Raw genomic sequence first — 25866 nt, forward strand, 5'->3', positions numbered from 1 at the left:
GGATCACCCTATCTGCGGAAAAACTGGCACAGAGCAGACAGGACAGAAAGTGCTCCCAATTCTGAAATTCTCCTAGCTGACATAATGGCCACCAAAAAGGCAGTGTTTTCTTTCTTACTTTCTTAAACAGAAAGTAACGTGGCACCTTACGCAGTGGTTATGAAGTGAGCATGTTGAGAATCAACATGAGGTTCTAGCTGGGACATCTACGCACTACTGGTGGAGCTATCTGGGTACAGCCCCAAGGAAACGGGCAATGTGAGGGTGGGGTGCAATGCCCTGGGAGACACCTCAGACCAACACACTAGCAATTGCCGAAGCCCGGTGCCTGAGCGTACAGGTTTAAGCCCCTTATCTAACCCGGAATTTAGAAAGTCTAAGAGGACTGGTACAGAAATCTGGAAGGGGTCGATCGACTTCTCCATGGACCATGAGGTGAAGACCCTCCAGGCAGCCTTATAAACTCTAATGGTGGCTGGAGCGTGCGAGCTGCAGTGTGGCGATGCCCTCCTCTGAGTAACACAGAGCGCCTAGCTTGTCCCACTCAGCGTCCAGGCTGCGACCTTTAGGAACCCCGGGCTGGGGTGGGGAATGGGGCCAGGCAGAGGAGGTCCCTGGACAGGGGGAGCTGAAACGGGGGACTCACGACCCGTCTGAGCAGGTGAGGGAACCACAGCCTCCGAGGCCGGCAGGGGCCCTGAGAATTACTTCCGCCCCCTGCAGCCCCACCCAAGCGAGGACTTGGGGAATGAAGGGGAGTGGGGGAGAGGCACAGCGCTGGCCTCTCTGCCATCTGTGTCCCTGGGGCCCCTGGGATTCAGCGTCTGCTGGAAAATGCTGGGACCTTTGCGTTTAGTGCAGCGGCGAGGAGGTCTAGACAAGGATTTCCAAAGCGGCCCTTCCTAACTTGACCAGCCGGGGAGGTAGCGCCCCTGCCATGGGGTCCGGTCCCAGCCTGCTGAGCCAGCCCGCCTGCACATTTAGCTCCCCTTCGACATGCACGGCGCAGACTGACAGGCGGCGGCCTTCGGCCCGCTCGAGAAGGGAAATCGCCTTTCCCTGCAGTGACAGAGACCTGGATCCCCCTTTTGTGGTTCACACAGTCTGCTGCAGCTGTGTCGCCCGACTGGGCCAGAACATGGCGGCCAATGGCCAGGCGCTCCGCTGCTTGAAGGGTCAGGGGAACGGCATGGAGCTCTAAAACGTTCACTTACAGGCTCTTCTCCTGCTGACTCCACAGCCCCTGGGTGGAAATCGAGCCACACACGGCACGGCACAGCACCCGACCCCATCCCCACAGGCATCCGTCGTTATTACAGTCCTGTCCGCTACTACGAGAGGACATCCCTCTCCTAGAGGTAGAGTTGAAGGTCACCAGTCCAGGGACTGGCACACCCGCCGTGGTATGTCAATCTGCATCTGGATGGAATTTCGCAGTCTTGTCCTGGTAACAAGCCAGGAAGCACAGCAGTGATTGAAGATGGAACACTGCCCAAGGAGCAATTCCCAGACAGGCGAGCAACGGGCCCAGCGACCAGAAGAGCGGGGACAGAGGGAGGCAGCGAGCAGAATGGGCTTCCCAGACAGCCTGCAACAGAGTCGATTCCCTGTGGGGCTCCAGACGCATCAAGACTTTACCAGGATCCCGCCCCCACCCCCCAGATATTGGATGGAGCACATGGGTTGCAGATGGCTCTTCCTGTGACTGATGAGGAGGTCCATAAGCATCAGGCTGCCTGTAGAAGTAGGCAAAAATGGCAGGCATAAGTGGCCACCTCATTCCCTGACAGTGGCCATCACCACCAGCAAAATCTCGGTGAAGATCCTGGGTCTGGAAGAGAGGCTGGCCAGCAGAGTCCTGTACTGCCAATGCAGGTCCTGTACACAGCATCTCAGGAAATGTCGGTGTGGCAGGTAGATGGTGATGCGGAGATATCTTGTAAATCCACCGAGGCAAGGAAAGAACCCAGGGAAAAGGCCATGATTAGAATATCCATGTAGGTTTTGTTTTTGGGGGAGGGATCATGAGATACGGGTTGAGGTCTCCGAGCTGAAAATCAGTCACACCCCACCATCCCCTTTTTAGGGCAGGAAATGCAGTTGAGTAGAAGCCTGCGCCCCGCTCTGAGTTTGGCATGGCTCTACTGAGTTGGCGGCTTTTAAGCTCTGCAAGCAGGCCAAATACGGCTGGCACCTTCCCAATCCCTTGGGAGAGTGCGGGGCAGGAAATGGTCCTGTGATTTCAGGGGAAACTCTCAGGCACAGCCCCTCCCCAGCATGTCCAAAAGCAAGCTGTCCTTTGAGGGTGTAGTCAATCCATCGGGGGGGGGGGGGCTGCGTTGATGTCCCCCCCCCCCTTATTGGAGTGATGGATGGATGTGGAATTAGGACCTCCACGAGCTCTCTGAGGCTGGGGGTGTTGTCTTGGCACCCAAGAGAATCAATGCTGGTGGCTTGCTGTGACGAAAGGGCCTGCCTGGGCCTTGATAAAGGAAGGGGAGTTTGTTTTTCTCTGAGCAGTCCTGAAGGTTCTTGTCAAGTGATGACCCAAAGAGACGCCCCCGCCCCCACAAGGGAAGGCACAGTAGGTTGGCCTTGGAAGATGCCAGTTCTTGATCCTGAGATATCTCCTTGCTGCCACATCCAGACCTGCAGCCTTGGTGGACAGAGAGATCGAGAGCAAACGCATGTCTGTCAGACGTGCCAGTGGCATAGAGTTCTTACTGAAGGTGGACGCTGGGACATGCTCAGCCAGGATGGCCTCTTTCAAACCGTCCAGGCAAGACAGGGCTAACCTGGCAAACTACGACCCTGCAACACCAGCACAAGGGGAGTGGCACGGCCTCCAAATCGCACTGGATGAGGGCCTCCAGCTTGTGGTCCTGAGCATCTATGAGCAGAGCTTCGCCAGCCGTGGGAACAGCGATGCCTTTGCCCAAGGCAACTGTCGCAGCATCCAGCAGAGGTGAGGCGAGACTCTTGACTTTGACTAGGCAATAAAGAGGGCATCACGATTTTGCAGATCCTAGTGAGATCCTGCCATTCCTGCTGGGCCAGCTTCTTGAGGTCAAGAGGAAAGACAAAAGTGCTGGGGGCCGAAAAGCAGTATTTGTTGTCGCTGGGTGGCCCCTCCTCCACGAGCAGACCTTTCTGGGTCAGGCCCATTTCCTGGGACACCTGGTGATCATCTACTGGAGAAGATTTGGCCGGCACCTCCTGATGTTTGGCCTTAGCAGTCCATTCGCCTGTCTTGGGAACCGGGGTAGGATGGCACTGGGCTCTGACTGTGGGGCCGATAATTATCCCCTGCCCTGTGCCCGGAACGCCTGACATTGGGCCAGGGGCCATTCCTGCATGTCCAGCTTTTCCGCTTCCTCTCCAAGCTGAGCCTGTTCACCCCAGGGAAGGGGCCAGCTCAGTGTGGGGGAGCATGTGCTATGCATGCAGGAAATGCCGGGTTCAATCCTCCAGCATCACCAGGGAGGGCCTGGAAAGAATCCTGCCTGAAACCCTGGAGAGCCGCTGTGGCCAGTCAGTGCTGACAACACTGACCAGGGGCCAGATGGACCCATGGCCTGACTCAGTATAGGGCAGCTTCTTATGTTCCTGCCTCCCAAGAGTCTAGAGAAGAGAGGAAAGCAGGCCCCAAAGCAGGCCTGAGAGGAGCGTAGGCACCTGCTTTCGATGGCATGTCTCTGAGATAGGTGAACTGTACTTGCAGTGAGGCAATCCACACACTAAAAGCTGCCCTCTCGAAGGGAGGCAGGAGAGGGAGGAGTCGGGGGGGCATCCCTGCATCCCCCTCTTTGAGGATGGCTCCACTGGAGATGGCTGTTTCTCTGCCATTTCTTATATATATGCCTGTATATTTATATATTGTTTTGTTTGTTTGTTTGGAGGGGGGAAGTGAGGAGGAAGCTCCAGGCCCCAAAAGCGAAGGAGCCGCCAAACAAGACGCTCCCCAAAAGGCACGCTTAGTGTGCCAGACGGGAGAGCTCCGCCCCCCACCCCGCGACGGCAAGACGCGGGCGGTGGAGGAGCAGCGGCCGCCACGGTGGCCAGGACCTCGGGCAGCCTCCGCACATGTGTCCTGGAGGCAAATGACGGGGCCTCCAGCCACCTGATCCCAGCATGCTGCATGCCAGCCGGAAGAGGTCTGGGGCCAGAAGCAAGGGAAAGAGAAAAGGCGCACCTAAATGCCGCCGCTGCAGCCGTGCCACACAAGGAAGGCGAGTGAGGCCGCGAGTGGGAGCGTAAGCGGGGGGGTGGCTGGCATCGAACCTCCTGCAGCTCGCTCTTTTGCTGGCTAAACAGGCAGGCGCCTTTGGCCCGATCCCCAGGTCCTCTCTGAAAGCGGACACAGGTGGGAAGCACGAATCGGCCAAGAGAAAAGGCCCCTCTGGAACAGGGGCAGGAAAAAAGCCCCCCCGGCTGTGAGGACCCCCCACCCCAGGATAAGCTGCAAACCCCAGGTCCCTTCTTAGACAGGGGGTGCGGGTGGGCACAAAAACAAGCGGGTCCCTGGGCCAGCTCCAGCGCAGGCCTGCCCAAAGGAACGGGGAGGTGCTGTCCCAACCATTCTACCCCAGCACCGGGTCCCTCCTTTAATTGGAGGCACTGGTGAGGGGAGAAACACCCTGGTCCATCCTGGCGTAAGTTTCCTCCGACTTCTCCCAGGGCTGTGCTTCAAGGGATGTCTGCCTTCAGCAGGCGGAAAAGGAAGACTGAGGAACTCGAGCTGAAGGGGGAGCTGAGGAGGCAGGGACTACACACTTCCGGAGAAATCTGAGAGCTCCGCCAATCAACAGGGAGCCTACGGCTAACCCCTGCCCTACCAGAGCGTGGAGGGAGGAGTCGGGGGGAAATTACATTTCCTTCCAGCAGCCTTGCCGCTTCCTGACTTGATACAGTTCTTTTCAGTCCATCTGGAAGATGAGTCTACCATGCAGTGGAATGAGGGGACAGAACAGACTATACCACGTTCATGCAGAGCATACCACTTTTGACTGCTTCCCCACATAAAGCAAACGTCTTGCAAGCTGAGAACTAGCACATCAGGAACAAGGGTTCGATACAAGTTCTTTTACCTTCTCTCCTACCTTCTCAACTTGCACGGAGCATTCAGAAATGTGATCCCCAACCTGGAAGTCTAAAGTAATTCACTCTATTTTACCACCTTGTTCTGCTGTACGTGAAGATCAGGCCTGGGATATTCATGGCATCTGCGCACGGAACGTGAATGCTGATGCGCATTCAGATTTGCAGTAAGATGTGCGTCCCTGCCAGCCTTGCCCAAGCGAGTGCCCTCCAGAGGTGGACTATGACGGACATCATCCCCATTCAGCTTGAGTGCTGCAGTCCAGCACATCTGGAGGGCACCAGATTGCAGAAAGGTAATCTACAGTCACCCCTAGTTGTGATTTCATAGCCAAGGCCCTCTGACCATGTCCCCTGGTCTCTCCAACCCCAAATCCATCAGACAAGCAGCCTGAGGGAAAACTCCCTGTAAACCTCTCTGAGTAGGAGTTACCAGGCTCAGAGCCTGGGACAGCAGATGAGCCCTGTTAAAGGCAGCAGTCTGAAGAAACCCACCAATCAGCCAAGGCTGACTGCCATTCCTCAAAGTCCCCGCTGGAGTTGGCAAAAGACAAAGGACACAGACCCCAAACGGAGCCTGGCCCCTTTTTGTTCACTGACCTCTTCAATAAAATGTATGATGCCTGAGCCTGTCTGTTTTAAATCTGCGTATAAACACTGAGGTTGCTGCCCATTTTGTTTTCTGTTGTTGTATTTATGTTGTTTCTGATCTTATGGTTTTGTCTTATTTAATCTTTATTTAACTGTTTAAACCCTAAACAGCTTAAAAAGGTAAAAGGTGTCCCCACCAGTCGTGTCCGACTCTAGGGTGCGGTGCTCATCCCCGTTTCTAGGCCGAAGAGCCAGCACTGTCCGAAGACGCTTCCGTGGTCATGTGGCCAGCATGACTGAACACCGAGGTTCACGGAACGCTGTTACCTTTCCTGCTGAGGCGGTACCTATTTATCTACTTGCAATTTCTTGCTTTCGAACTGCTAGGTTGGCAGGAGCTGGGACTGAAGATGGGAGCTCACTCCGTCACGCAGCACTCGGGTCTCGAACTGCTGACCTGCCGACCTTCCAGTCTGCAGTTCAGCGTCTTAACCACTAAGCCACCGCGGCCCTAAAACAGCTTAGGACCCGGCTATCTAAGGGACCGTCTGTCTCATATAAACCTGCCTGGTTATTAAGATCTGCACGAGAGGCCTTCTTAAGGGCACCAGTGCCCACAGGGGATCATTTGTCAGGCATACGCGAAAGCGCTTTCTCCTGGGTCACTTTCTCCTGGGTCGCAGGTCACTCCTGCGTACGCGCTGTGTGTTTTTTTTTTTTTAAACCTAGCCGTGATAGGCTACGTAAATCTTTACGTAGCCTATCGCGTCTTTTTTTTTTTTAAACTGGAAATGGCGGCAGCCAGTCAGAAGACCGGCTGCTGCAGCCGCTGCAGCCGCCGCCGCCACCAGGAAGGTCTGCCCCAGGTAAGTCTCGTCCTGGGGGGGGCGGGGGGCAGATCGTTCCGCCACCGATTTCGGGGGGCCAAATGCGCTGGCATTCGGCCTCCCCGAGATCTGTGGCGGAATTCTCCAACATCCCTAGATGCAGCTGGCATCTCTTTCACTGTTCTCTGTGATTCAGCCTTAGAAATGCCAGGCTATCTGGCTGGGAGCAAAGCTGAACTTTGCATTGCATAAACTCTCTGTGATTCTTGGTTGCCGTCTTCCTTTTTTAGGCACTGCGAACCCCAAAGTAACTTTCAAGTTGTCTGAAATAGTGATTGGTGCTGATGGCAGAGTAAGTCTAACGTTGTTTTCTTTCTCAAGTCAGTTTGGAGTTGGCAGCTGTTCTCATCTGAAGCCATTTCGGTTACCCCATTGAAAGCAGTCAGGAAAGCGGTGAGGAGCGCTTTCTCCTGGTTGCGGGAAGAACAACCCAGAGTTTCAACCCACACTCTAACCAGATGCAAACCAGCTAATTATGTAGTTGTTCTAATGTTTTACCATTTTCAAAGTTCTTGTTCTTTATTGTTAAGGTTTTATTGTTTTAAACTGTTGCACACCGCCTTGATGGCTTTTTAGCAAGGCAATATATACATGTTAATACTAAATAAACAAATAGAAGTATTTTCCTATTTACATTGTTTTTATATTTATTGTACATTACCCAGTGAACTTTATGTCATGGGGCGGCATACAAATGTCAGTAATTTAAAAAAAAGGTTCCTAATGACTTCACTGGAGGGGTGGCACTGGTGGGCATCAGGACCTTCTTGGGGCTATAAAGTCTTGGCTGACTTTCAGGAGCACCCTGCACCCCCATCCTGCAGCACCTGAACGTGACTACCTGCCTGTAACTGGCTCTCTTTTGCCTACTCCAGGAGAGCAGGCTGGAGGCTTTGAGCCCACTTGGAATAGGAAACTTTGAATTAAGATGTGAGAGGATGGATTGGTTTGGCCAAGCCTGGAGAGAGAGGCTGGTGGTCTGCGTGGCCCTGTGCCCATTTCTGCACGTCCAGCTATTTTCTATGTGCCAACTGACCTACAGATCAGCTCTGCCAAGGCACACAACAGCATAGAGCAGAAAGAAACCCATGTGAGTTTTGATGCACAGCCCTGCTTTCCATGATCTGTTTTTACTTTCCACATGTGGAATGATCCTGTAACACATGGAACAGCTTCACCCTGCCCTATGATTGGACAGGCCTTATGTTTAAGCCGGGGGGGGGGGGGTTGGGAGGGGGGAGATCAAGCATATATTCAAATTCAGGAATGCATTCATCAGAGAAATGGAAAACAAAGGGGCTTACATTGGAACCGTGTCGGCCAAGAACTTCCCATTCCCCACCAGTGATTGGCAGTTCCTCTTTGACAGGACACAGGAAATCACCTACAAAAACAAGATCAAAGTTACAGATACATCCACGTGAGATTTGCACTCACCCTTCCTGTGTAACACCATTTCCTACACAATTAAGAACAGAAGAAGAGTCCTGCTGGATCAGACCAAGGGTCCATCTAGTCCATCATCCTGTTCACACAGTGGCTGATCAGCTGTCGGTGGGAAACCCACAAGCAGGACACAAGTGCAACAGCACGCTCCCACCCATGTTCCCCAGCAACTGGTGTACATAGGCTCACTGCCTTTGATAATGGAGGTAGCATATGGCCATCAGGACTTGCAGTCACTGACAGCCTTCTCCTGCAGGAATTTGTCCAGCCCCCTTTTACAGCCATCCAAATTGGTGGCCATCACTATGGCTTGTGGTAGCGAATTCCACAGTTTTGACTATGCGCTGTGTGAAGAAGCTCCTCCCCTTCTCTGTCCTGAATCTCCCACCAATCAGCTTCATGGGAGCCACATTAATGAAAGGGGCATTTAAGAAGGCACAGCCAGATACTGCTTACTTGAAGCATGCACTGCAGTCCTCCCCCCCCCCATGTTTATGTATAGGGTTCAGTTCTGCACTAGCGAAGTGTACAACCCCATTGAAGCTACAGGATTCTCCATCTGACAGTCCATTTGTCAGGAGCGCCCTTGCTGCCTTCCGAAATCCTCAAGTAGCCAGAATCAACACGCAGACAATAGGGCTCTTTTCCAAGGCTTTTTTTTCCATTCAACCTAACAACGCTTACAGATGCTAATTGCCTGAGCCTAATGAGGGAAACTTAAGAGAGCTGCCTACCAGGGGTATCTAGCCTTAGTGAATCAGTTGGTCTCCGTTTGGAGGTAAAGGCGGGAAGCCTCTGAACTTAAGGGCTAGGAGGCGAAAGGCCACCCCTTTCCCATGGGGCATCGGGGCGCAGCTGTTGACGTCGCACCAAGCGGGCTGAGTGCCTTCTCTCGGTGCCCTCCATCTCCCGCTTGTCCCTGCACCGGTGCCTAGTGCCCCGAAGCTCCAGTTGTCCCTCCCCCTGCCTGCCAGGGTCGCTACCACTCTCAGGAATGTGAGCAGGAAGGGGCTCTCCCTCCGGCAGCGCCTCTGAACAGTGCGCGGGTTCCTCTCCCACAGTTCCTATCTCTTCCTCAGAATCAGAACTGCTTTGGGGCTCTATGGGCTCCGATCCAACCCTGACACCATTTGAGAAAGGCAGTGTCTACAGCAGCCTTCCCCAACCTAGTGCCCTCCAGATGTCTTGGACTTCCAACTCCAATCCAGCCAGCATGGCCGATGGTCAGGAATGCTGGGAACTTTGGTCCAAAACATCTGGAGGGCATCAGCTTGGGGAAGCCTGGTCTAGTGAGCTGGTTTTAGTGGTGGGAAACCCAGGTTCCATTCCCTTCTTGGCTAAGACTAGTATCTATCTATCTATCTATCTATCTATCTATCTATCTATCTATCTATCTATCTATTATTAGCATTTATATACTGCCTTATCTGCTAAAAAGCAACCAAGGCAGGGAGGCTAAGCAGGTGAGTCTTTTTCATTCTACCTGGTCAAATTCTCCAACCTGAGTTAATGATCTAAATGAAACAAAATTTGCAAACAATTGCTTACTTTGCCTACTGTATTCTGCCTGCTATAGGGCCAGAAAAGACAACAAGCTAAAGTGCACTCTTTGGCTACTAGACGTTCTTCACACATTTCCTACAGAGCATCAACTTGATCTTCACTGCCATAAGAACTGGCAGCTTACTTAAAAAAATAAAGAATAAAGTGCAGTGCAAGCTGCCTGGTGGAAGCGTAGAATACTTCAGAGCCCCGATGGGTCACTGCTCCGACTAAAATGCCAGGCTGACTTTTAAAGGGGGGGGGGGCCCTCCAAGGAATGGAACTCCCTCAACCAACTAAGGGTGCTTATTCTATTCCATCGGAAGACAGAAGCCAAATGGCTGAAGCTGGTTACTTGGAGCAGGAAGTCCTCCATACGATCGCTTGTATCTGCTCTCCTTTAAAACAGTTGTGATTCTGTATAGATGCCGGAATCCTGTTTTGCACTCAGAGGCAAAGATGAACTCTATCGCACCCTCGCATGTTTGCGGGAAAACGTGGAAGATATCATGGATCTGAGGAAACAAAGGACGGTTGAAAGTGAAAGCAGATGGCAGGCAGGTTTGTTCAAACTGGTATGTGAAATCCAGTCCGCACAGGCCCTAGAGCCCACGTAGAGTTCTTCTGGTAGGCAAACAGACTGCTGATTTTCATGGAGAAACTTTGAACATTTGCCAACATTCTGTAGCTAACATTCTCCCTCCAAGCACTTAGAACAGAGGTGCAGAACCTCTCAGGCACAGGGGCCACATGCAGCCCTCCTGGGTTCCCCAGATGGCCACGCCCCTTTCCCTGGCCACACCCCCTTCCCCCCGCCCCCGACTGATCATTTGGTGGTTTCCCAGCTTTTGTGAGCTTTCCCCCATTTTAATAACTTGAAATGCCTCTCCTAAGTCTTAGCTACTGGCAGTAAGAGCTTTAAGCTAAATTACGCTGCTCTTTTTTTGGTATTTTGGCATCCACTTGCCTTTGGTCACACCCCTTTGGAATGTGGCACCTGAGAGCTTCTCTGAAATGGAATTTGGCTCTCAGGCTGAAAGCGGTTGTGCACCCCTGAATTAGAACACTTTGTAAATATTCTACCACAGCAACTCAGCCAATGGCTAGGGGCTGCTATCAAGCAATAGCTGGGCCTTAGCCCGAGATGGCAAATTCTTACGTTTATCCAGACGTCTGTTGTTTCTTCATAAACGATCAGTGGTGTAACAGAATCAGGCACAGCATCTATTAGTTTCTGCCTCTCCATGGCATCGTCTTCCACAGGTATAAATAAGGCAGGGGGAAGTAACACAATCTGCAGCCGTGTTTGGGCACGATCGAGCAAGATGGCCCAAGCGCTAAGGACAGGAGAATCAGAAAACAGCAACAGTTACTACCAAGCAATGCAGACAGATCACTAACACTCCGACCATACGCAGGTAAAAAACTGAAAGAAAGACCCACTGATATCAATGGGGCTTACTTCCAAGTAAGTGCACAGAATTGGGTGTTTGTGGGAGGGAGAAGTATGCAAGGCCATTTGGTGCAGCTGAGGACAGCAAATTTCATTACATTTGGGTTTTTTTTTTAAGCATCCAAACTATATATTTTATTATGTATTTGTGATTGTTTTGTAATATCTGTGATGTTTTGTTTGTTCGTACATTTATAATTTAAAAAGGGGGGAAATCATGTATAGAAAAGAGAGGCTCTCCAGCTAATAAAACAGATGTTTACCAAAAATTAGCCATACACGGAAGACATACTTTACAGAAGCTTGTAAATTCCTCTGTAAGATGAACCAACATCCCCATCTGTTAAGATCTTCAAATTAATTGTTGCTGCAGTGCCTCATCCTCTGGGAGCCTGTCAGGTGGAGAGTCAGAGCAGGGCCTTCCTGGCTGGAAACCATGTCCCAAGGGGCTGTCAGGCACCATAATTTAGGTGCCCTTGTTAAGAAAGAATAAAGGGATTTGGCTGGATTTCATTCTGCTCAATGGGATGTGGCTATATGTCGCTTCACCGCTGTTTTTTCACCTCTCTCTTTCCTACTGGTTATATGGTTCTAGTAGTTGATTATGGTCAGTATCTAACAATTTAATTGTGCTAATGCAAATTACGCTGGGCTAGCGCAAGGGATCTCTAGCACCATGCCAAATGCGTTAGCTCGGGTGACAGGTTTTACAGGGAATCCCATCACGCAAGCTAATGCTATTGATTGGCATTGTGCTCAAGGTCCCTTATGCTAGCACAATGTTAGCACAGTGACTGGATACTGCCCTCTATCTTTTAGCTATCCCCTTTTTACTTTTCTGTTTTGTAGTTCAGTGTCTTGAGCATTTTATATGGAAAGGTAGCATTATCCATTTATAAAGAAAAAAAAGACATTTTAAGGATATTATTACATTCGGAATCAGTTATGGGTTACTTCAAAGTTTTCTTCCCACCTTAACCAAGAAAGGGAGGCAGTATGAAAAAAAATCCAGATCAGATCAGAATGGAAACATAAAATTAAAAAAAGGGAAAAGAACAGGAACTCCGAAATGCTGTTGCCATTGTGGAGTGGGCAGAACAGCATCTAGGGGCACCTCTGACCACAGGAAGGGGTAAAGCTCTTACTCAGTGGACTGGCCTAGCCAGTGAAAAAAGTGGAAAAAGTGTTACCCACTCAGGATTCCGCCCCCTCCACTGATGGGAGAAAAAATTGCTGTTCAAAGCCCTCAAATGCAAGGAGCGACTTTAAAAGTTCATCTCCTGGATTTGAATTGCTGATAAAACACTGATGTGTACTCAGAATGGTCCAGCTCAAGCCCAGGACTGCTGGAGAAACAGAGTCAGAGTAAAACACGCACTATTTCCCCTCCCGAGTCCATCCTGCTCTAGCGATGTACTCCACACCTTCAAAGAGGATTTCAAAGGGTTGGACGAGTTCTTTATCGACAACATCTGAAATCTGCCAGGGGAGAAAAAAAACAGATCAGAAAACCTTTCCCAAAGCTATGGATGCCTTTCAAAAATATGCCAGTAGCTATACTCTCAATTTACTAAGCACCCCTCAACTGGGGGTGGGATGGGGGGCTGGAATTCCATCTTGGGGAAAAAAATCCTGACACTGATGCATGCCGCCACAATCTCCTTGCGTTTGGGGAAACAGTCACAAGTGCCACACAGAACACAATGTGCAGAGAAAGCAATCTACATCCAGTCTCGTCAGTTTCACAGGTATTCAGTCATAAGTCCATTCCACCCAATTTCTGCATCAGTTTGCTACTTTTTAAAAAACTGGATGAAAAATCATATTTATTTTTGTATGCCATTTCCCCTAACCTACGCATGTTGTATGGAACTTTCCCAAATACAGGCATTTGTGAACTGCGTCACAAAATTCGGAGAAGTGCACAGTCTGAAAGATAACTGTGTCCCGATCAGCATATAAGCCCAAGAAGTGTGAATGAGTGCCAAGGATTCCAAGCCCTCCTGCGGGGTAGTGCAGCAACGGAGACTGGCTTATCCATCCACAAGCTCTTTATTACAAGCTCTAATGGCACCTCTTCACACCTAAAGTGACTACAAAGGCTGGGAGCTGCCCCCTGGGCCCAATTAATAAAACAGAGCTCTTGTTAAGAGAACTACTGGAACAGGGCAGTTGCCTTTCACCTACTGAAGGATGCTTCACTGTGCTCCACAAGCTGTTTCTGGGCTCCTCCCTTCAGGGAGGGTCCTCTCGACTCAACTTCTGACGGGCCACCCCTTCGGCAGAACACCTCCTCTCAGCTCCGTCTGCTTAACTGGGTGGCGAGCCCTGGCATTTGTCAATGCCAGTCATTCCTCCCCCTCTGGCAGAGACCAGGCTCCCACGGGGAGGGGGGACGACGGTCTCTGAGCCTGGCCCTCCTGCTCAATAAGCCCCTGGGAAGGTTCTTCACTGACTTCTGGGGAGCCCTGGGGAATTTCCTCCCGCACTCCCTGGCCCGGCTGGGCTTCTTCTAGTGCTGCCTCCACATCCAAGTCAGAAACCAAATCAGGGAGCCTGGGCCCAATCCTGAAATTTGGCTAGTTCGTTTAAAAATGCAGACCAAATGAAATTCTCTCTCGTGCTTACAGGCCTCTTTCTACTACAACATTTCAAGCCTTTATGGAAGGGGTGAGGAAACTCTTTCAGCGTGAGGGCTGGATTCCATTCCGGAGAAGTTCCTGGGGGCCACACTGACAGGGCTGAAGGCCAAAGGAGCAGGGCCGAAGTACGAAAAGCACCAGCATGTTGTCACTTAAAGCTCTTCCTGCCGGTAACGAAGCCTTAGGAGGGGCATTTCAACCTTTTCGAATGGGGGGGAAATTCCACAGAAGGTAGGAAATCACCGAACGATCAGTCATCAGAGGAAAGGGGGCTGGGGGCGTGGCCTTCTGGGAACCCATGGAAGGCCAGACTGGGAGGTCTACAGGTCTGCTGTGTGGGATGCCTCACATTTCTCATTCATTTGCTTTCAATGGGGTAACCGAAATGGCTTCAGATGAGAACAGCTGCCAACTCCAAACTGACTTGAGAAAGAAAACAACGTTAGACTTACTCTGCCATCAGCACCAATCACTATTTCAGACAACTTGAAAGTTACTTTGGGGTTCGCAGTGCCTAAAAAAGGAAGACGGCAACCAAGAATCACAGAGAGTTTATGCAATGCAAAGTTCAGCTTTGCTCCCAGCCAGATAGCCTGGCATTTCTAAGGCTGAATCACAGAGAACAGTGAAAGAGATGCCAGCTGCATCTAGGGATGTCGGAGAATTCCGCCACAGATCTCGGGGAGGCCGAATGCCAGCGCATTTGGCCCCCCGAAATCGGTGGCGGAACGATCTGCCCCCTGCCCCCCGCCCCCCCCCGGACGAGACTTACCTGGGGCAGATCTTCCTGGTGGCGGCGGTGGCGGCTGCAGCAGCGGCCAGTCTTCTAACTGGCTGCCGCCATTTCCAGTTAAAAAAAAAAAAAAGACGTGATAGGCTACGTAAAGATTTACGTAGCCTATCACAGCTAGGTTTAAAACAAAACAAAACACCGCGCGTACGCAAATGGCGGCGGCCATGGCCGCCGCCATTTGCGTACACGTGTTGTTGTTGTTTTTAAGTCCCATGTGATAGGCTACGTAAAGATTTACGTAACCTATCACGGCTGACTGCAGGGACGCAAACGGCAGCGGCTACAGCCGCCGCCATTTGCGTCCCTGCTAGCCTGCGGCCAGATGTCCGGCTGCTGGCGGAGCCGGCCGGCAGCTCCGTAGAATCCCTGCGGAGAACAGCCGGCCGGCCAGAATTCCGGGGGGAGGCGCAGAGTGCCTCCCCCCCGGCCAGGATTCTGGGGGGAGGGACAGAGCGCCCCCCCCCATCAACATAATCCGTGAAAGGTAAGTGACTTTCGTACATCCCTAGTTGATGGCCTCACCTGAACTTGGCCTGAATGCCTTTCGCATGATCTCTCACCTGTTTTGGGGTACCGAAAGGAATCTGTCCTCCTCGTCTCCAGCATGGGGGATGTGACATGAATGATCTCCACCTCCGACTCATCATTCTCTTCATACAGAAGTCTAAGAACTTTGCCTCCACCGATAGCTACCAGGAAGGATGGAGACATGGCACTTAATCAGAGCTTCAAAGAGTAACCCATTCCATTGAATGCCTGCATGGATCTCCCTTCCCCAGGCTGCTTAACCTTAGCTCCTATCTGAAACATGGGTGCAGAACTTTAGGCCTGGGGGCCAGATCTGGCCCTCCTGGGTGTCCTAATTCAGCCCTCTTGAGTTCCCTAGAAGGCCCCACCCCCTTCCCCCCACCAATCGTTTGGCGGTTTCCTGGCTTTTTTGCAGTTTTCCCCCCATTGTAAAAGGTTGAAATGCTTCTCCTAAGGCTTTTCCTAGTTATTGGCAGGAAAACCTTTTAAGCTACAATATGCTGGTATTTGGGGCCCTGCCCCTTTTTGTCTCTGGCCCCACCCCCTTTTGTCTCTGGCCCCACCCCCTTTGCCTTTGGCCCTGCCCACCACTGGAATGTGGCCCCTGAGAGCCCTCCGAAACCTTCAGGATGAAAGAGGTTCAAAACTCTGGATCTGAAATATCATCCTCAAACACCCCAACTTCAGAAGTCTGCACTTGTCCGATCTGATTTTGAGAAGAACACAAAAGACCCCCTTGACACAATTAGCCATTTCTCCATTTGACCCGAGTTAGGCCTCTATTTTGTCTGCTGAACCACTATTTTGTTGTTTTGTCTGCAAGGAAAAGTACAAGAATGCTAGAATACAGTTCTGTAAATTTAAACCTAAGTATCTTAAAACAATTATTTTAAACAAAATTAATGTTTTAAACATCTAAAATGTTTATGATAAATCAATGCTGCTATCTGTGTTACAATTTTAATGTGCTTTTAGAAAGCTGAACATAGGAAGCTGCCTGACACTGAGTCAGGCCCTGGGTCTATCGAGGCCAGTGCTGTTGACACTGACGGGCAGCTGTGGCTCTCCAGGGTTTCAGGCAGGAGTTTTCCTAGCCCTACCTGGAGATGCTGGGGATCGAACCTGGGACCTTCTGCCTGCAAAACAGGCGCTTTACCACTGAGCTGTGATCCAAAGTGATGCCTCAGCAATGCTAAACGGCTTTCGTATAGAGCAGACTTATTTCTAAATGGGGTAAGACTCTATCTTTGTCATGCTTCTCAAAGTGGGAAGATGATGGAGGTGGGGGCCCGGGGAGCTGCCTTATGCAAAGTCAGAACATTGCTTCATCTGACTCAGTGTTGTCTCTACTGACTGGCAGTGGCTTTCCAGGTTTCAGGCAGGCAGGCGCGCTTCCCAGCCCTAGCTAGAGATGCCAGGAACTGAATCAGGCCTGTCTGCATGCAAAGCAGCAGCTCTGCCACTGAGCTGCAGCCCTTCATGTTTTATGGCTGGCTGTTTTCACCAGGTTGCTAGCTGTATGGCATAAATCATGCAGAAAACTAGAATATAAACATACCGAAGAACATAAATGGAAAAAACATAAACAGCTGAGACTTGGATGTGGAGACCAACCATAAAGATGTAGCAACCCAGAACTCAATGCTAAATGGGAGAATCTATGGAAAACTCCCAGGATCCTATAGTTGTATTAACATAAGAAGCTGCCTTATCTGTTTTAGCCCAATACTGTCTACTCTCTGTGGTCTGAGGCAGAGGTCTTTTCCAGCCTGCAGTTGGAGATCTCTTTAATTGGAGATGCCAGTGACCTTCTACAGGCAAAGCACATGCTCTGTCACTGAGCTATGGAGTAAAGCTTGTAGAGTGAATGATATCAGAACAGGCTAAAGAGGTAAGACTTTTTAAATACCTCTGAAGAGGTTACTTTTGAGGAGCCTAGGACCTCGACCTTGTGAAGGTTTGAGGTCTAAAGAGACAAGGAAAGGAAAAGGTCAGGCCTAGAGGCCTGTAGTTTTTGTTGGGAGGGGTATCCCTGAGAGGAGTAGTTTCATTTCCCTGGTTAGGTTTCAGTTTCATTTCTCCAGTTAAGTGTCATTTCTTCAGGTTTGAAACACTACTTTTGGTTTTGAAGGAGGAGGGTATATAAAGAGAGTGAGAGCCAGTAAGAGCAGAGTCATGAGACCAGAGCAGGTAGCACAGGAAGAAGCAGCCTGGAGAAGTCTAAATGCAGCCTGGGTAAAGGAATTTACATTTTGCAACTTTTATGTTCTCTTAATGCCTTTTGTATCACTCAGCTCTATTGTGTAAACATCTTTAGTTGTGATTTGCTTGCTTTAATTTACAAGTAAACTGTTGTGGTTAACACCCTGTGTCTGGTGTGTCAATCACCCCACATCTACAGCCTAAAACCCACGTTATTGGGAAGGGGAAGTTTAAAAGAAGGTGGAACTCTTACGGAGGCAAGAGATCCATAAGGGGTTGCTCAGGGGGTTCACGTCATAAGGGGAGCCCTGACAGACCCGCTAGCAAGTTGTTCTCTAGTCATGAATTGCCACACCTGCTCTATTTACAGAATGGGTCCTGTTCCTTCTACCTGAGCTAATCAACGTCCAACGATCAGATCAGTTCTTCTTGCTAACAGATAGATCAGTTGCAAACGTCGTTCCGCAGTCCTTACATAGATGCTGAGAGGCTCACCTGGGCAGGGCCTCTTTCCAGTTTGGGAACGTCGTTCTTCTGGAGTAAAGCCTGACATATTCAGCAGACCTTAACTGGAGCCAGTCCCTGGAATCCTAGTCCACATCCAGTTCATCTGACTGGCAGGAACCTCAGCATGCAACAGTGTGGAGATGAAGCAGCCTTCTGCAACCTGGTGCCCTCTAGGTGTTTGGGACGTCATCTCCCAGCTACCCCAGCTGCCAGCATGGCTAACAGTCAGGAATGCTGGGAATTGTAGTCCAAAACATCTCAAGGACACCAGGTTGGGGAAGGCTGAGATAAAGAAGCTTTATGCCCATGGAATTTTTCAGAAGTTCCTTAACACTTTTCTTCCTGTTTTTTCTTTTTCTTTTGATGGTTCTTAAGCTGAAATTTCTGATCAGAATTAATTTTGCTTGGTTCCTTTCCCTCCCAAATCCCACCCCCTACCCTTTCACTGGTGTGTTGGTAATGTTTTGACTGTGAGCCTGTGGAAGAGCGCTGCAATTTTAAGTCATTTTTGTACAGAACTTGCTATCTTTAGGCACTTTAAAAAATAATATACAGTGTGATGATGGTGGAGCGCACAGACAGCCATCCAGGACCAAAGACTTGGACCACAGCTTTGCATAGCAAGTTCCCTGTCACAGGCAGATGGAGAGGGAGCAATTCTGACCCAAACATCAGGGAAGCCGAAGGAGCTTCCTGGGCCTGCATGCCTGACATACTTACTTGGCTCTGCACCCGGACACCACCAATAGCCAGTGTATCTATCGAACTCCTCCTGTAGCACAAATGTCGCAACCCCGGCAGACTTTGGATCCTCTTCAATATTGGCAAATTCTACACAGGCAATGCAAGAAACACTGTTTTTCAGAAAGAAGGAAAACACTCGGAGATGCTCATAACATTCATCATAACTTGCAAAACGCCCACTGTTCTCTCCAGAATGGCAAGGAGCACTGGGGGGGGGGGGGATGTTGCGCAGTGCATCTCCAGACTCTGCATACGGAGACACATGGCACTCTGTAGTGGGTTTGACACCAGAATAACTCGCGATGAGTCCGCTGTTTGAACTGACAGTATCCTATATGCTGTTTGAATGCGCAGAGACTTGCGTAGCTTAGCACAGTGAGTGGATTTTAGCAGGCGTTAGCTACCCAAAATAAGCTAGCTGGTATCAAGCCGGTACAGCTCCGTATGTCAACCAACCTGACAGCTGCAAGGCCTATGCCAAGCTGCCTCCTCCTCCTAGAGATAAGGGTGTCATGCCTCGATTCTCACGGAGGAGTTTGAGGAACTCCCCTTCCCATGCTGGAATGTTGGGGTCCTGTTCTCAGGGAAAGCATGACGGATTTCCCAGTCTGCAATGCTTTGCGTACCTTCAAGAAGGAGGGAGGGAACTATAGAAGATTAGCACAAAGCGAACCAATATGGTCTTGCTCCAAGGGGGAATCGCGCACTGCCAGCCTGGAGAACTTTTGCTGGTCCTGAGGGGAGCACCTTGTATATCTTGGGGACCCAGCTTTACTTGTCAGCTGCAGCAAAGGGGCCTGCTTTGTCAACGGAAGGAACGTGAGCTTTCTTTGCATATTCTTTCTGCCTCCGTATATCAACTTTTTGTAACCAATAAACTGCTAAACTGATCCATTTGTGATTTGTTTCATTTTGGCAGATATGTAAATCTGGATTGAGACCTAATAAATCAGGATCCCATAAATCAACACGCACTCCTCGGCTGCTGTGGTATCCCTGTCAGAGAGGACATATAATGGGTTGTTGGGTCACATATGTGATGCTCGTGGGCTCCCTTCTCCTCTCACGTGCTCCACTTTAGTGTGCTACTTCTGCTTTTGAAGAAAGCCAGCAAACTATGGTCTGTGCGAATTCTCCTTTCTTCCCCCTCAGGGCCTATGACATTTACTATTATACATTTTATAGCATAAGGATGTTTGCTTTAGTGCGTACTGGAAAAAAACAAAATCCTTTGGGGCAAGATTAGCTTTTATTAATAACAATGTTTTTATTAAGCTATTAGTCACTTTTCCTCTTAAAGTAAGTTCTCAAGGAGACTCATGTGATAAAAATCCTGATTAAGAAATATAAAACCATAAACCTTCAATTAACAGACAACAGTTCCATCAATACACATTTTGCTGTCTAGACATCGGTGCTGTTGCCAAGAATTGAAATTCTTTCCCACTTAGTATGTTTGTCCTCATAGTTTCGGAACATAGGTCATTTTATTTCTCGGTAGCCCAGTTGTCTTCAACAGTGGTCAGTTCCAAGGGAGCATCTCAAGCAGGACAAGAGAATGATGGCCCTACCCAAACTCCATTCTGGTCTCATGTGATGTTTTGAATCTACAAGAAGGAACTCCAAGACTGAATTAGTGCCTGGAGGTGGGAGCGCTAGCAGTTACTTTTGGGGGAGGCTTACTTTGACAAGATGAGAGACCATGGGCAGTTCCTGCATACTCAGGTGGGGTCTTGTTCCTTGTACTCTTCCACAGTGTTCATGGAACAGACCCACATGCTTAGAAGAAAGTGGAGAACCCCCTGGCCGCCTCCGCATGCATGAGGGCTGCTGAGTTGGAGTGGCTTTGTACACTAGTGATGTTGCACTTTGTAAAGTTGAAAAGAATTTTAAGATGTCTATATGGTTAGTTTCCCTTAGCCACGGTTAAGCATTCATGTCTGAATACCTGAACCGTGGTTATGGACTGGCCAAAAACTAGGAGATGAGACTATGATTTGAAGTGGGCTTACAAATCATGACTTGTTTTAACCATGGTTGAGCGTCATGTCTGTACTTTCCCCACCTCCCAAACAGGTCTTGCAGGAGTCTCCTTAATACACAGCCATAGGGGCAGGGCTTAGCTTGGCACAGCCAACCATGGTTTTAATGAACGTTTGGTGCCTTAACCAGGGATAAAGGAACAAACCACAGTTAAGGCTAACTGGTTCTCATTCATCGTTAAGCTAGTACTAGGCTAAGGTAACTTCACCTTTGTGTACAAAGGTCAGCCTTCTTTCTTCTTTGGTTGTTAGGCTGGAGATCCAGATGTCGTTGCTATGGATAAAGGCAATCCAGTTTGGATCCGCCGGACAGAGCTTGGGATCCATCCGTATGTTTGGACAACTTGTCTCCACCAAATTGGGCCGCAAAGGCTGTTTCTGTGACAGTGATCGAAGAGGAAAAGCAAAATGGAAAGGGCAGTTTTGAACAAGCCACTTGCTTCCTTGAGGCTCCAAGAACTATGGTCTTGTGAAATGAGGCCAGATTATGGTGGGAGCTGGTGAGATCCGACAAGTGCGTGGTATCTGCACACAAATATTAGGGAGTGCACAGTTCAAGAAAACTATGCAGAAAACTATAAAAATGCCATCAACCAAACGCATCCTAAATTATTCCTTCAAACCACGAATGTCTTGGCTATTCTCCTAAATACCTGCCGAGATTAGGCTAAGCAGGCCTCCCTCCACAACCAGGGAGTTCTACAGGTACGGTTCCATGCAGTGGCGCAGCAGTGAAGGCACTCATCATGACAGTACCCAGAGCCACAGCCCCAAAGTGAATCCAAAATTCAGGCTGCTGTGTTGATCCCTCTCAACAAACCAGTCCTAGCAATTTTCATCTCCATCAGCAACAGGTCTTATGAAAAGCTAATGGGTCTTAACTGCCCAATTCAAAACCAAGCCAACCCAAAATACTTTGCATTACAGCTGAAATTGCTCAGAACAATATACTGTTGCTGGGAAAATTGATTTTCCCACAGCTCCTGGGAGGACTGCAGCCAAGCAGAGGGAACAGGACCTCATACTGGCAAAACTTTGAATCCACTTTCAGCACTGAGATGAGGCAGGACTCCCCCTTTCACCTCCCCCTCCAGAGGGCAAAGGACCTAAAACCCAGGGCAAACAGCTGTTCAGAGGAGCCCATGCTATTACCCAATCCAGCTGCCTCTTTTGCCAAACAAAAGGGGTTGCACTGAGCCAACTCACCGTGAACCCGTGGGGGCCGCCATCTTTGACGTGGTAAATCCCGCTGCCAGCTTGGAACAAGAATGTGCCACTTTCCCGGTGATAATCATAAGAGGAGATTCCGATCGTCCCAATGCGCTTCCTCTCCCGCAACAACTCCTCCTCGCGGGAGTACATCCCATAATCTAGGCTGGCCTGACACGGGGAGACAGCAACAGAAGAGATGGCCTACCATCTATTTCTTCTAATATCATCAGGGGAGTGTTTCATTCTCCCAGAGATTTGCATTGCATTGTCAAAGAAAATCCACAACTTGATACAGCAAAAATTAGTTATAATTACAGCTGCAATCCTATGCAAAGTTACATGTGAATAATCCCCAGCGAACTCATGGGAAGACAACAGGCATTACCAAGTTAGCTTACCAAAGAATAAACAATACAAACATTGCAAAAGAATAGGGTAGCATAGGGCAAAAACATCCATCCATAAAAACTCGCACCTTTGTTTCTAAAATTTAAAACATGCACAGGAGTGGACTGCATACAACACTGAAAACTATCTTCAGATTGCAATCCTGAGCCCCCTTTCCTTGGAGTTAGGCCCAGTGCACACATTGGGTCTTACTTCTGAGTAAACATGTCTAGGATTGGGCCATAATTCCCATTGGTTTCAAAGAGGACATACATCACAGCTAAACTTTGCTGGATCCTACCCAAAGGACCCTCTCATGCCTTTACCTTTCCTTAAGAAAACTACTGCACCACAACAAGAAAAGGGCTGGACGCGCCCGATCTCGTCTGATCTCATAAGCTAAGCAGGGTCAGCCCTGGTTAATACTTGGATGGGACGCCGCCTGGGAATCAGGCTTCCTGCATTGAGCAGGGGGGTGGACTCGATGGTCTTGCAGGCCCCCTTCCAACCCTATGATTCTATGACAGCAAGAAAAGGCCATTTACAAAATGAATAGACATCTTAAAAATGGAAAACACTTTAAATGTTTAATCAGTGAAAAATGTAGCTAGACAGGAGGAGAGCTGGAACATACATCAGGGCTGTTAAAGATTCCCAGCGTGACTCCAGGCTAATGACACTCATCTTTGATAGCTGCAGCTCCCTCAAACAAGACATGCAGCTACCTTGAAGAAGGGGGATGGAGGGGGAGGAAAACAGGGATGAAACCTGGAAGATGCGACCCAGTCACCCACCTGAAAAAGATCCAAGAGAGGCTTCCAGGAGAGCATAAGAACTGCAGCCTTGTTTATGGATTTGGGAATTTCAGAATAGAAAAGCGTGTTTTCCCTGTTCTCGCCAGACATTGCTAAATATTAAAAAAACAAACACAGTGTGGATTTTTCTTGTCAGCAAAATGCCATGCAGAGGAATTATGTTGGAAAACGCTTTACAAGGTCAGATCCTGTTGTGGGCTTAAAAAACAGTAACGGTCATAATCACATTAATTTTCAGTATAAAAACCTTACCCAATGCCTGATCCCACTTTCACTTTTTAGACAAACAAACACTGTTTCTAGTAATAATTTAGCTAATCAATTAAAACAATTGGGTTGATTAAATTCATCTCCCTTTTAACCAAATAAATTTTAAATAAATCTGCCAATTTACAGAATTCAGAACAAAAACTTAAGACCTGTTGGAACAGACTGAGGTGTACAGTCCAATATCCACTGGCCACCATTTGCCCTTAGCAATTGGTATTCAGAGGTTCACTGTCTCCAAATCTGCAAGTTCCAATGCAATCACCACGGCTAATAGTTTTTGACAGATTCCTTGTCCTTCTGCACAAATCTGTCCAATTCATTTTCAAAGCCTACACCTGCCCTGGCCCAAAGATCGGCCTCAGAAGCTCTACCTTCTGGCACGCCACTGGCACTTGATCAGGTTGGTAGGTAGCAGGGACAGGGCTTTTGCAGTGGTGTCCCCACATTTGTGGAATTCCCTTCCCTGATACCTCCCCTTGGCCCCCTCACTTTAGATGGACCCTGAAAACTTTTTAGGGCTCAATCCTATGTGATACACCCTGGCTATTTGTAAGCCTCTGAACTCGGAGGCTTCTGAGCATGCTATGCAGACCGGGAGCTGCAACACATTTCCACCTGTCTAATCGAGGCTTTGGGGGGGGGGGCAGGGAAGGAGGCTGGGGTGGCCATAAGATTTATCGCATGGCTGCCACCCCAGTCTCCTCCCCTCCTCTGGAAACGCCCCCTTTCCCCCATCCGTGCACTCCATTTTCCGAGCGCGGAGAGGTAGCTGGCACAGTTCTCTCCGCACTGGCTACAAGGGGGACTGGAGTGCAGTTTCTTGGCTCCAAGGAAACCAAACAATCCTATGTCCCCCAGATGCTGACTAGGGGGCACAGGATTGCTCTCTTTATGAATTTATTTATTTGCTGGACCCCGTATATGATTTTAGCTGAAGCTGCCTTTCTTATTTTATTTGTTGGTTGCTATGTTTTTAACATTTGTATTGTAGGCCACATTGTGAGGGCTTACATTAAAGGCCAGGGTAGAAATATATTGAAAAATAATAATAAATACATAAATCTATGCCAGTGTCCTATGGCAATGAATTCTGTAAATTATTCGTGTGCTGTGCGAAGGACTCTCACTTGCCTGCACAAAGACAAATATTTTCTTTAAGTCTAAGTGCTGTTTTGAAGTACCTAACATAACTAAGAGTTTAACAAAGAAAACTTACCACTCATTCTTAGAAGGCAAGGCCCTCTTTAACTATTTCCTTTTTTATATCCCCAAAACAAATAAGCTTACATTTTTTTTGGTCTAATCTCCTGATTAGAACGATTAAAGCCTGCAGCCCTACTTACACAAGCACCTAGCACTTTACATTTGTTTTGGCTTTCACAGCAACCCTGCAAGGTTTGTCACTATAGATTCTTTTCGCAGATGTGTGGCTGAAAATAGTTGTGTCCCCTGGACCACTATAGAGATGGGAGCTGAAGCAGGGTCACCACTGAGTCCAGCTTCTGATGTTAGCATGCCTTGAATCCTCCTCCCCACCACTCAGTATTAGCTTCCTTTGAAAGGAGGATACAGTTCTAGACAACGGTCATGCCTGGCCTGGGCCCAACCCAGGATGACCCCTTCTCAGACAAGGACCCAAAGGAGGTGGAATCCAAAGACAGCCCCATAGTGGGCTCATCTGCACAGAAGGTTCTGGAAGGACCCACAGAAGGGGTCCCTGACTCCCTGTGGAAGGGGAGATTGAACAGCCGCTCAGTCCCAAAGAATGCCAATGCCAGAAATAGAGGTGCCCACCAGAGCAAACACCTCAAGACTCAAAGGATCCAGGCTCCTCGGGAGTAAGAGACTCCTTCCGAGTAGAGAGGTCTGGAAGGCTGGACTAACCAGTTGCGGCTGAGCCTGGGTGGAGCCTGGGAGATCAGGTTATATCTGCCCTCACTTGAGGGCTGCTGCTTGCTTGAGCAACACAAGTCACCGCAACCCAGCCCCTTGACTGTGCTTCCTAATCACCCGCCCTAGGGACACCTGCAAAGACCGTGCTTTCAGACCGACGCCTGCTTTGAACCGCCTCGCTGTGTTTGATCCTGGCTTTGCCTGAAGACGCTGTTATCGAAACTGCCTTGACTCCTGACTGATATTGCTAATCTCCTGGCCTTGGCCAGCCCACGGCCTGCTGGAACATCTCCTCTACCGCAGGCCAGGTGCCCAGCTGGGACTCTGCCCAGACAGGGCGCAAACTTACCAAGGTAGTAGACCCTGCCCGAGTGGGGCCCGTCTGGATCATTTCTTTTCACGAACGTGAAGTCATGGGGCGCTTTCGCCATCAGGCAGCCGTGGTACTTCCTGGTGTCCATCAGCAGTTTCTTCAGGTGGCTCCAGGAGTGCCTCTCCACGTAGAAAGGTTCCAGCTTCGCCTTCTCTTCTGGCACCGCGTTCTCCGTGTGCTCTGCCGTTTCAAAGAATTCGAGGCCTGGCTGTTCAGTCTCCATTGCTGCTGCCATACTGCATGTTGGTCTCTGGAAGGGAAACCCAAGGACCCTTCGTGACGAGCATTAACCCTCACGCCGCCACTTGAGCCAGCCTCTAATCGTGCCTATTTACCCATTTTAGAACGTGTGTATACCGCTTCTCATTTTTACAAAAGAAATCCCCACGTGGTTCACAAAAATAAAACATAACAAAACACAAAGAGATCGATAAAAAGCAGC

General features: G+C 49.4%; 1 protein-coding gene across 6 annotated transcripts in view; it reads right to left on the bottom strand.

The window, feature by feature from the left end:
• DPP8 (dipeptidyl peptidase 8) overlaps positions 1-25866 on the bottom strand; it is a 49858-nt gene that overhangs the window by 20915 nt on the left and 3077 nt on the right. For all 6 annotated transcript variants that reach the window (XM_084817468.1, XM_084817467.1, XM_084817462.1 and 3 more), the window contains 11 exons: positions 25401-25674; positions 22868-22980; positions 21681-21854; positions 20684-20852; positions 18409-18519; positions 15012-15140; positions 14111-14172; positions 12395-12495; positions 10723-10900; positions 9919-10078; positions 7880-7959 (listed from right to left, as the gene is read on the bottom strand). In XM_084817468.1, coding sequence (XP_084673594.1) covers positions 7880-7959; positions 9919-10078; positions 10723-10900; positions 12395-12495; positions 14111-14172; positions 15012-15140; positions 18409-18519; positions 20684-20852; positions 21681-21854; positions 22868-22980; positions 25401-25659 — 1536 coding nt within the window. In that variant the 5' untranslated portion in view covers positions 25660-25674. The remainder of the gene's footprint in view (positions 1-7879; positions 7960-9918; positions 10079-10722; positions 10901-12394; positions 12496-14110; positions 14173-15011; positions 15141-18408; positions 18520-20683; positions 20853-21680; positions 21855-22867; positions 22981-25400; positions 25675-25866) is intronic.

The sequence above is a fragment of the Heloderma suspectum genome, chromosome 11 (assembly GCF_057233095.1).
Source record: "Heloderma suspectum isolate Gila_16-S chromosome 11, 16-S_ref, whole genome shotgun sequence".
Lineage (NCBI taxonomy): Eukaryota > Metazoa > Chordata > Lepidosauria > Squamata > Helodermatidae > Heloderma > Heloderma suspectum.